Genomic DNA, 12,348 nt, shown 5'->3' with positions numbered 1-12,348 from the left:
ACTTTGATTCCCCTAAATCTGGCACCTGAATCACATGGGTGAAAGCAAGAGAGCAAGGGGGAGAGTGAGAGAGAGAGAGAGAGTGAGAGCAAGAGTGAGAGCATTGGATGAAATAGGTCCCCCTCTCTAATCAGTTAGTTTTTGCCTTTCTAACTCAAGCTTTGCATTTTCAGCTTCTTGTCTCAACTTTTCAATAAACAACACCTTTTCCAAATCAGTACCATATCTAATTTTCTTCACTGAAACTTCCTTCTCTGTTTTTGTTTTAATGTTTAGGAGTACCACAGACAATGACACATTTTCTCATAATGGCACAACACAACCATGAAAACTAGGGTTGGTGATTAGATGTGCTGGAGAATATGAATATGCAACAGTTTTAGTAAGGATATGACCCTGGTGATAGAATTATTCTCCTTGAAGTAGATAACAATGTAAAGAAAAGCCTTCTTCATAGTGAGCTGTAAGAGGTATGAATATGATTAATTATCTTTATTGTCATAATACCAATTATAACACATCATTACAATGATAACAGTATTACTTTAAATGCTGAGCATACTACAGATTTCTAGTATGAGAAATATACAGTAGGTCTGCCCTGTACAGCTATAGGAATACACGATCTGACTTGCATCAAATGAATTTCTTCTCAGTGTAAAACTATGAGACATCTACAGTTTAACAGTGCAATGTAAACTTTTATACTCCCTTTAGTGAAAAACAGGCACTTTAAATTGAAAAAAAGCTATTTACTCAGTTCAGGCACTACATGAGTGCAACGACATCTTGTCAAATGACTAATTAAACAGGATTGGTACATACAGCACACTTGGAAAGTATCATGACAATGGGTATCGGATGAACCAATGAGTGAATCAGGTGATACAAGTTGGTGTTGGGAACACCGAAGCAACTGTAGGGCAAGCAGAACAGGCAGGGTCTAAACTGACAGGACACAACAACCAATGTATAATTAATACCTTTCAGTGTTAAAGATTATTTTGACATTGAAATGAAACATGCTTACTGTTCACGTGTTGGTATAAGTTGACTAAATAAAGTGTGAAACACAAAACTGGTGTTTTGGTAGACATTGTAGGAATTTAGGTAAATCACATGACTATAAACCAATATTTGTTTCTTCCAGGAGCTGGTTATGAGTTCGGAGTCAGAGGAGAGTTCGACAACATCATCATCAGATGATGAAGCTGTGATGCACAACACTTTCCTTCCTAGTTCCCACAGGAGGGACAGAATGAGTACTGCCAGAAGTGATTCTTCCACCTCTTCAAATGGTTCTCACACAGAGACAGAAATATCCATAAAGGGACACTTAGCAGGTCAGAGCTGGGTATAACACATCAACATCAGACAGCTACACACACAAATATACAGTCAGTGTGTATCATGGCAGTTTAATTTTTTTACAATTTTATATTGTAGAATTACTTAAACCCATGTGTGAGAGAGTATCAAACTACCACCATTATGCTTGATGGTAGGTTTGATGTTTTTGGGGTGAAAGGTCTCACTGTCTTTCCTCCAAAAGTATTTCTGGTCATTGTGGTCAATAGGTCAATTTTTGTTTTATTTAACCACAGAACCTCCTTCCAGAAGGCTTTTTCTTTGTCTTTGTGATCAGCAGCAAACTAAAGCCCTAAGACAGGAGTGCCCAACCAGTCGATCGCAGTCTACTGGTGGACCCCACGGACTGATCCCATGTCGACCGCGAGGGTTGTAGGAAAAAAAATATATATTTTTTTATGTGTACCTGTATGTTTTCATGGCTTAAAATATTCAGTCACCATGCCAGAATTCTGGCGTGCGGCGCCGGCGTTCGTCTCGAAAAAAAAGGATTACATTGCCAATTGAGTTATTCTACCAATGGAATGAGGGGAACACAACTTTTGCTCTCAACCAAACTAATATCACTAGCCAATGGGAAGCAGAGTGGGGACAGATTTTTGAAAGACATTGAGATCCAGCTGCAGTTGAGTCCATACGGCACCTACAGCGCAGTATTCCGTCCAGGTTGCTCAGTTGTTGTATAATATCCAACTGATAAATTGGCAGTGATGGATTTGTAGTAGGATCGCAATCGTGTGATCATCAGCAGTCAGCTGATGTAGTGTTCACTTGTTGTCATGGTTATAGTGATGCCGTGGTTGTCACAGTCTCGCCCTGGTTCCCTGTCTTTCTTCTCCTCTCTCTCCCCCTCCTTTTCTCCTCACTTCTCACCTCCTCATCTTCTCTCCTCTCTTCCCTCCTGACATCTCTCTCTTGCTTTCTCTCTCCTGTCTCCTGCTCTCACTCTTGGCCCCGCCCCCTTCTGTGCTGTGCCTCTGACTGCATCAGTCATCAGGGCTCATGGGCTCCAGCTGCAGAGAGAGCACAGCTGGATCAAGATCTGCCATCAGCCAGGGATAAAGCCGGGCTCGCCCTTCACCTCCCTGCCAGATTCTAGCGTCTGCTACGGGGACAGGTTGCTCTGCTCTTTTGGTACACTTCTTTGTACGCTCTCTGAGTGAGTCGTGTTTGAGCCTTGTCTACTCGGCTTGCAGTTTCTGTTGGCTGTGCTGCCTGACAGCCTCTGTCCTGCCGACCCAGCCGTCAGTAGGAACTCGGTCGCCTCCTCCGTCCCTGGGAGAGACTCCCCCCCGCGACGCTGTTTCACCTGGCCGACCTGTCGGGTGATTTGGACGCTGCCCGATTGGCAGTACCGGCGTGTGTCTCATAGACCGCCGGAACCGGTGCCTGCCCACCCCGACTTTGATTTAGGTGTTCGTAAGTCAGCCGTTTTGTTCCCTTTATTGCTGATCACCCTTAGTTCTACTTTGGCCCGATTCATTGGTTTTATTACTCGGATTATTAGTTTGTAGTTTAATCTTGGCTTGTGTGAATTGAGTTTGGTTGGGTTTCACTTTATGTTGATACATTTGCTTTATTAAAGAACTTTTATTGGTTAAGTTAACCTGACTGTCTGGTCTGTGTGCCTACCCTCTGGGTTCTCATCTGCCCGGCCCCCGTGACAGTGGTGCTATCTCTCAATGATACAGAAATCTTTAACAAATCTGTGGATTCAGACTATAAGTCTCATCACTGCCAAAATCTAATCACTTGGTCCTCGTGTCATTTCTGACCTACTCTGAAAATTTCATCAAAATCCGTTATTACGGTTTTTTGAGTAATGTTGTGCATGGGCAGACAAATAGACGGAAGGACAAATGTACGACGATCGTCACATATCTCCGCCGCGTTATTTGGTGAAGTAAAAATAAATGGTGCTCCACGTGGTTGGAAGAGTTAAACAGAGATGCCAAGCCCTTTGGTTGCTGGTGCAAAAAAATTTAAGGAGCCAAGTGCTTCTGGACCACTTCAGGAGTCAGACCCATAGAGCTGCTGTCCTCCGAAACTCACAACTCATTTGCCAGGGTCATTCACTGCTGAGGTTGTCAAGGCGCAGAGTTTGAACCCAAGCAGAGAGTACTCAGACATGGCAGGGACCAGTGAAGTTTAGCAAGGATTTATTGACAGTGTAATATGACCAAAACAATGGATGAAACAAGGAGGGAATTCTAACTAAAAACTAACTATTCTAAATAAACAGAAAGTCAGGAATTAAACTAAGGCGAGATAAGAAGAGAAAACTAACTCAAACTCACTACCAGGCTGGGCAAGGGGGTACACAGGCTTCTGGAGACTTGTGGTCCATGGGTGCTCACCGCTGGGGTAGGTGAGCGGCAGGGAGCAGCAGTGGCAGTCCAGGAAATGGCCAGGTGGAAGCTGATCCTTTGGAGCAGGAAGCACGAGGGAACTGAGGCTGGGCAGAGAAGACAGGGCCAAGGCAGGTAGGACCAGATTTACCTCTTCCAGAGGTGAGTGCCGGAGTCTTACAGGTGGGGCAGGAATGGCACAGAAGGCAGGGCAGGGCAGGAATGGCAGGGCAGGAATGGCAGGGCAGGGCAGGGCAGGGCAGCAGAATAGCAGAAGCAATAATCTGGCCGGGAGTGGAGTGAGGAGCTGGCTTTTATGGAGGAGGAGATGAGGCAGGTGTGCTGCACCGCAGCTGCCCAGGGTTCTGCTGATGAGCTGACGGCTGATCAGTTGCAGCCGCTGCAGACAGCAACACAGTGGAGCGAGAGAGAGAGAGGAGACAGGAGAGGCAAGAACAGGGAAAGGCGGAAATAAAGAGGGAGAGCAACAAAGGAGAGAGAGAGAGGAAGGAAAGAGGAGGTCACGGGAGGTCAGGTGAGGGAAGATGCAGGGACTGGGGAGGGGGCTGTGACAGAGGTACCGACATCAGACTGACTGGGTTTGTGATTTAAAAATACGCATGGGTGCATTCACTGCAGAACACGACTTGTCGTTCACCAGATCTCAGCCACTCGGTAATCTGTGTATAAATTTGACTGAAGATAAAAATGCTTTGTCAAAACTGTCCTTGTCAAATCAGCATGCTGGTTCCATAAATGCACACGGCACAGCACTAGCATTCAAGAAAAGTCTTTCTGAAACCTCAAAAAAGTGTGTTTTCATTGTATATGACAAAGCCACTGGCCAGAGCAAGGACAAAATTCTTAATGTGCTTGTGCGTTTTTTTGATGATGATGTGGCCAGAGTAACTACTCAACAAACAACATTGTGTGTGTGTGTTGGTAGGCTAGTTACTCACAGCTGGAAATAATATGTGTGGGTTTGCAATGTTGACACTAGACTGGTAGATCTTGGGAGGTTGGCTACTTGAAAAATATATCTTGGGTCAAAAAAGGTTGGGTACCCCTGCCTTAAGGTGTTGCTTAGCAGCCTCTCAGCCCATGGCAGTGTAAAACACACTTTACTGTGGACACTGAAACCTGTGTTCCAGTAACCTCTCCTCCTTTCCTCGTCCTTCACCACCTCCGGACTCCACATACAGCCCCATCACCCCTCCTCGTCTCACCCCCTACCACCCACCATCACCCCTCCTCCTGCCACCCTCCTCCACCACCCCAGCCTCTCCATAACAGCTGATCAGGTGAGAAGTGAGCTCAAAAAGATCAAGACCAGAAAGGCCGCAGGTCCTGATGGAATCATCTCCAGACCTCTTAGAGACTGTGCAGACCAGCTCTGTCAGGTGCTGCTGCACATCTTTAACCTGAGCCTGAGTCTGGAGAGGGTTCCTGTGTTATGGAAGACTTCCTGCCTGGTTCCTGTCTCAAAGACCAGGAGCCCCAGGGAGTCTAACCACTTCAGACCTGTGGCCCTCACTTCTCATCTGATGAAGACCATGGAGAGGATCGTCCTCAGGAACCTCCGTCCTCAGGAACCTCCGTCCCCAGGTGAGCCCACATCTGGATCCACTGCAGTTCGCTTACCAACCGAACATTGGAGTGGATGATGCAGTCGTCTACCTGCTGCACAGATCGCTGACTCACCTGGAGAACCCCGGCAGCACAGTGAGGGTCATGTTCTTTGACTTCTCCAGTGCTTTCAACACAATCCAGCCTTCTCTGCTCAGGGTGAAGTTTGAAGGAGCAGGAGTAGACTGTCACCTGGCTGCTTGGACCGTCGACGAACATAGCATGATATGAACAAGATATATTCAGACTCTCAGGATTCCATATGCTGTTCCTTAAAGCATTGTGCCCTGTCTCAGATCACATTAACAAAAGACAAGGACTATGAACTGATCTCATATCCCACCCATGCATTGCAAATGTCAACGGATACAAAGGGTTGGATGCATTGTGTTTGAACTGTGTGAGTCCATTGTTGACTCTTCTCTAGCTTTAATTTTCTCTAGTGGCTGGGGTGGGGGGCAGCCACAGCTGGAACAGTGGCTGGGAGGTAAAGGAGGAGTCATATAAGTAACAGAAGGTGCAGTTGCTGTTCTTGAAACATGACAACACCTACAATTCACAATTTACACAGTCTTGCATTGACAAACAGGCAAGTAATTATTTGGCTCAAGTTTTATCGAAAGAAACGTACATAGCATGAAGTCAGTCTCTGCAGACAATGTTCAAGAGGATAATCTTTGCTCACAAAACAGCATCATAAAATATTGCCAGAAAACATAAAAAGAAGCCTGGAGAATATGAGTAGGGCATTCGTTAGTTATATGAAACCAAAATAATTATTTTTGATCGTTTTGCATCACATGGGGTGCCAACACTTTTGCAATGGGCAAGTCCAGGACCACCACAAGGACAGCAGAGTTCTGTTATATGCTTGCATGAGTGCAAAAGTGTAGGCGAGATGAAGTATATAGATGCTCTATAAATGTAAGTTTGTATTAGTTAAATACTGAATGAGAAGATGGCTCACACACTGCAGCAATAATACAAGAGCTGTTAAAAAAGAAAATAGCGAACCTACATACATCCATGAGTAAAAGTACATCTCATTGAAATTGCTGACTTTTTTTTTGACACATTTACACCCGCAAACATTTGGTTCTCTTTGAAACAGTACCAACAGATAAAGTTTTTTTACTTGAACAACAGCTGTGAGATGGCAAATGTTGTGAATCTGTTTTATATAAATAAAATTGATTTTAACTGAATTGAACAACACCCCGCCTCCTGTCAAATGCACTCCAGGAATGCAGACAAAGGATACAGCTTCCAAAAAAAAAAAAAAATGTCATGCTGTATGTAAATTCTGCAGTGCAATGATTTTCTGAGAAATGGCTGGGAACCTGTCAAACCTTTATCAGCACTTAAAAAGGAAGTATAAGGAAAGAAAAACTTAATGTAATTTAACTTTAGCAATCTGACTCTTTTCAAACTCTTCACCGCATACCCAAAGTAATTTAGTAAATATTACTTATAAATATTATGCACCTTTTTGAATACTGTATGTTTCAGGGCTCTAGTTTTAGTGGCGCAATGCAACAGTTTGCATGATTTACAGTTTATTATAATTGTGTAATGTAATGGGGGATTGTTTTACTTTTTGGTAAGTTCGACTACATTAATATTTAATGGGCTACTTTCTATCTCTCACTCTCCAGCTGCTGCCCAGTTAGAGGCTCATGATTTCCACAGTCACAGCAGCATCCTCAGCACCAGCCCTGGCTGTACGACCATGATTAGAGAGGCAACGTAAGCTGGAAGCCTCCATTTTATGTGCATGTACTGTATGTTTGGACAAACCTTAGACAGACTCTGACAACTAGGAAAAAGTCAGTGTCTGAAGGAATTCATCAATGACATTAACCTCTACCAGAACTCTCTGTCATCATTTGTCTTCAGTGATTTTCCGCTTGTTTATGGCTGTTTTGCATGTCTGAGATGTTTTATGTCTGTGCAGATATTTCAAATGCCTTTGTGGTGCCTTTGTGATGTAGACAGTTTCTTATTTTTCAGTACTGCATAAGCTGTTGTGTTTGCATCTCATAAAAGAAAAATGCTCCATTTCCTGCCTTTCATAATGGAAACTGATGAAAGAGCTTCGAATTTGGTCAGAGTGTAGAGAAAAACAAGAAAAGGAAAGAGAAGAAAATTATATTGTACACTAGTGGTCAAAAGTTTCAGAACAACATTTTTCCATTTTTTAAAAATTCGAAATTATCCATGATAATGTCTCATTGTACTCTGAAATGAAAGCATAGAACAAATAAACAAATGAAGTGAAAAAAAGTCTGTTTAAAAACCAAAATGTATTCTAAAATTCTGATTCATCAAAGTAGCCGCCTTTGACAGCTAGAACAGCTGCACTCATGGCATTCTTTCCACAATGGGAATCAAATATTCTTCAGAAAGTTCTTCTCAACTCTGTTGCAGAAGTTCCCATAAATGTGTGGCACTTGTAGGCTGCTTTGCTTTCACTCTTCTGCCCAGTTCATCCCAAAACAGCTCCATGGGGTTTAAGTCTGGAGACTGTGCTGCTCACTCCATGTTTTCAAGCTTAACATCTTGTTCTTTTTTCCAAAGGTAGTTTTGCCATAGCTTGGACTTATGTTTTCGGTCATTTTCTTGCTGTAGGATGAACCCCTAAGCAACTAGACGCATACCACAGTGTACTAGATGGCGCTGCAGAGTGCTGTGGTAGCTGTTTTGGTTCGGAATATCTCTCATTCTGTACAAGTCACTGACCCTGGAGCTAGAAAAACAGCCCCAGATCATCACGCTTCCTCCTCCATGTTTGACAGTTGATGTCACACACTGAGGAACCATCCTTTCTCCTACTTGACGGCATACAAAAATCCTGCATGATGAACCAAAGAATTAACTAATTAAATTTTGATTCATCAGTCCATAATACCTTCTTCCAGTCTTCAGTAGTCCGTTGGCAGTGTTTCATAGCCCAGGCAAGCCTCTTTTTTCTTAATCTGATGCCTTAGCAATGGCTTTCTGGCTGCAACTCGACCTGTCAAACCTGCAACTCCAAGTCTTCTCCTTACAGTTGAAACTGAGACTTGCTCACTATGACCACTATTGAGCTGGGCTTGAAGCTGTTGTCCTGTGAGCCGCCTATCACGCAAGTCTTTCAGACTTTTTACTGTCAATTTCCCCTATCAAGAGTGCCTTTTGATGGTGAAGAAAACTGTACTCACTGACACCTTGACTATCTTCGCAATTTCTCTGTAGGAAAGATCGACAAATATAATGATCTGTCTCTCTTATATTGCTAATTGCCTTTTCCTTGCCATTTTTATAGCAACACACTACTTTCTGCAGTATAATACTGTTCAAATAATGCTCTCGAGGGTGTGGCACCACAGTGTTTTCCAACACTACTTTTATGCAGACAAGTGGGGCTGTAAGTGATCAAGAAAAGTTGGAACACCTGTAGGATTTGGTAGCACCAACTTCCAAGGCTTAATCAAATTCCATTGCTGAAGAACAGCTTTAAGTTGTTATTCCATTTCTTGTTCCCTGAAAAAGACCTTTTTGTATAATTCTGAAATGTACATTATTTTTCAGTTTTGGGTAACTGTACCTTTTTTTTAACCTCGGACAATCTACCACTTACCTTTGTACCATTTCAAGCTATTCATTGGACTTGAACTACTTGAATTTCAAGAAAAAAATTAAAAATTGGGGTGTTCTAAAACCTTTGACGTGTAGCTTATGTAAATGCACAGTGGTTTGAAACATCTGCAGAGATCATCTGTGTGTGCATTGGCTGTCTTTGCAGAAATCCCACTGAATATTCTGTCCTCTATTTTGGGTTCAGTCTGTTGTATGGCCACTCTATGTAGAGTGTCTATGTCACACAACCATCTGTACTTCTCTTGCTTTTTGCTAATGTCACTCTACTTCCACGAGCTGGAGCCTTGCTTGTTTTATGCTGTTTAGGGTCTGATCCCCATGTGCATCAATGAGTTAGCCTAAAAGTCTGACTGCTCTGTCTTTAAAACTTGATATTTACCTGATTTCTGGGTCATGCAGTGTTAACATATTATTTCCTGCTTCTAGTGGAGAAACCCCCCCAGGTCAGAGAAGAGAGGAGCAGGATGGTGATGAAGAGGGAGCAGAGGAAGGCTACCACCGTACCACGATAGACCGGTTATTGGAGAGACATGGAGCCTGTATCCCCCACCATGTACCCAAACTATACCGTGCTGCAGCTGCCAAGACTAAATCTATCCCAGGATTCGGCATCCTGGCTTTCCCTGATTTCTGGGGTCATCTCCCACCACCAGGACATGAGCCCATGGCCCCACGCAAACCCAACACACAGAGGTACCACAAACAGTGTTTTAACTCATATAGCATGAAGATGAGGTTTACAATGTGTATATCATACAACACTTCTTTAGCAGAGGACATGTAGTGAGTTGAGTAAGGTTCAACAGTAGTTGTCCACCCAGTGTGGTGGTACACTCTAACAAACACATGAATGTTGAAATCACAGACAGGAGAAGTCACTCTGAGACCAGTATGGCAAGAGGTGTTAGCAAGTAATACGGCTTGCATTGAAGACAGACGGCAGTTTATTTGGTAGAAGGTCAGAACAAGATTCAGTAACAGACAGTCAGTGAGATCAAACATTAAGAAAAAAGCAATCAATTTGTAAAGAGAATAAAAATGTTTAAAATAATAAAACAAGGCAAAATCGGAATCAGAATTAAAATACCATAACAAGTTATAAGATCAAAGTTTCAAAAAAAATACATATAAGTAAGTAGGTAAAGCTTATTTCTAAAGTACTTTTCACAGGCAAATTTCGGCTTCACAAAGGCATTATAAAAATACAGGAAAACACAAAAATGATAAAGTGACTACCTGAGCCATGAAGTTAAAAGTGCACAACTGCACAATATATAATGAAAAACACAGTACACAACAATAATAAACAACAATAGAGCAGATACAGAGCTAGTGCATGCAAGTTACCCAAATGTCTGTCTAAAACGGTGTATCCTTAGCTTGCTTTTAAAAGAAACTGAGACCAAGCAGACAGTAAGGGTGCAAGCAGAACATTCCAAAATGTAGGTGCTATGACATCAAAAGCTCAATCATCTCATGTCTTAAGGCGAGTATGAGGGACAGACAACAAATTTAACACATTTGACCTAAGAGAGCAAGTTGACTGGTATAGATCAAGTAGCTCAGTAACATACACAGGAGCCTGACTGTGTTACTCTCTATAACTCACAATTAGAATTTTGAACTGGATCCTATATGCGATAGGGAGCCAGTGAAGGGATTTTCATATTGACATAATATGAGAGTGTCAATTTGATCCAGTTAGTAGTTTTGCAGCAGCATTCTGTATTGCTTGCAGATGATTAACAGCAGAAATACAAGTGAGGAGAAACGTGCATGACAGTAGTCATTGCAAGATGAGACGAAAGCAAGTATAATCATCTCCAGCTCAACAGTTGAAACTACGGATCTCAGTGTACTAATATTTCTCAAATGGAAAAAAAAAAGATTTGGTGGGTGACATGGGTGTCAAGTGACAAGGATTTGTCAAATATTACCCCTAAAGAATGCGCTTTTGAGAGAGCAACAGTGGAAAGATCCTCAATACTTTGCATCATCACAGTGACAACCTTTTCTGTAACAACAACCATAACATCTGTCTTATCAGCTGTAAGGTGCAGAGAGCCTTCTGCCATCCAGACCCTAATAGCATTAAGACAGTCAAGGAGCTTAGATAACCTCAAAGGCTTAGTAGGTTTCAGTGAAAAGTTAAGCTGGATATCATTCATATATACACTACTGTTCAAAAGTTTGGGGTCACCCAGACAATTTCATGATTTCCATGAACACTCACTTTTTAATTTATGTGCTAATGAAATTGCACAAGGGTTTTCTAATCATCAATCAGCTTTTCAACATGATAGGTTAACACAATGTACCATTAGAACACAGGAGTGATGGTTGCTGGAAATGGGTCTCTGTACTGCTATGTATATATTCCATTAAAAAAATCAGCCATTTCCAGCTAGAAGAGTCATTTGCCACATTAACAATATCTAGACTATATTTTTGATTCATTTAATGTTATCTTTAATGAAAAAAATGCTTTTCTTTCAAAATAAGGACATTTCTAAGTGACCCCTAAACTTTTGAATGGTAATGTAAATGATATGCAACACCATATTGATTTATTATTCGTCCCAAAGGTAGCAAATATAAAGAGAATAACAGAGGTCCCAGTACCGAGCCCTGTGGGACACCACATGACAGAGGAGAGGAATCAGATAAAATGTCTCGAATAGAGATGGAGAAACTTCTGTCAGTCAGACAGGATGAAAACCAGTCTGCTGTGCCTGATATGTCAACGCAATCATGTAATCTCTTAATGAGGATGTGATTGTTGACTGCATCAAACACAGGACTAAGTTCAAGAAGTACTACAAAGAGAAGTCACCAACATCAGAAAACATTAAAATATCCTTTGAAACTCTAATAAATGCAGTCTCAGTAGAGTGCTGTTTCCGAAACCTTGACTCATAAATATTATCTTTCTCCAATGCAGCAGTGAGTTGAGTGGCTACGAGCTTCTCAAATTTTTTTGACAATAGTGGTAATTTGAGATAGGTCTACAGTTATTCAACAGAGCTAAGTAAAGTGGATCTAAATAGGTTTCTTTCATATAGGCTGAATGGAATGTTGCATTGTAACAAGATGATCAATGTTATTCACTTTAACTGTCAGTGGTCATAATGTTGTGGCTGATCGGTGTGTTTCTCCTAGTCAAAACCATTACTCCAGAGTTCTTTAAAAATCCAACTCTCTGATCAGCCTTTAAAATCTTAGAAATTAGACTGTTAATTTTCAAAGACCTTACACATCATGAAATATTACCCTGTCCACATTCCCAGCTGACTTAATTTCAAGAAATCTCTGCTAACCCTATTACACATTGTTGTACTCCTCTCTTACCTGTGCAACAAAGTGCTTT

General features: G+C 41.9%; 1 protein-coding gene across 3 annotated transcripts in view; it reads left to right on the top strand.

Annotated features, from left to right (window-relative positions):
* Positions 1 to 12,348, top strand: part of LOC111569377 (cytosolic carboxypeptidase 4) — a 179,964-nt gene that overhangs the window by 102,190 nt on the left and 65,426 nt on the right. For all 3 annotated transcript variants that reach the window (XM_055009139.1, XM_023271441.3, XM_055009140.1), the window contains 3 exons: positions 1,151 to 1,343; positions 6,998 to 7,088; positions 9,408 to 9,674. In XM_055009139.1, coding sequence (XP_054865114.1) covers positions 1,151 to 1,343; positions 6,998 to 7,088; positions 9,408 to 9,674 — 551 coding nt within the window. The remainder of the gene's footprint in view (positions 1 to 1,150; positions 1,344 to 6,997; positions 7,089 to 9,407; positions 9,675 to 12,348) is intronic.

This window comes from Amphiprion ocellaris, chromosome 3, assembly GCF_022539595.1.
Source record: "Amphiprion ocellaris isolate individual 3 ecotype Okinawa chromosome 3, ASM2253959v1, whole genome shotgun sequence".
NCBI lineage: Eukaryota > Metazoa > Chordata > Actinopteri > Pomacentridae > Amphiprion > Amphiprion ocellaris.
Note: the sequence above shows the minus strand (reverse complement) of the source record. Positions and strands in the feature narration are given on the sequence as shown.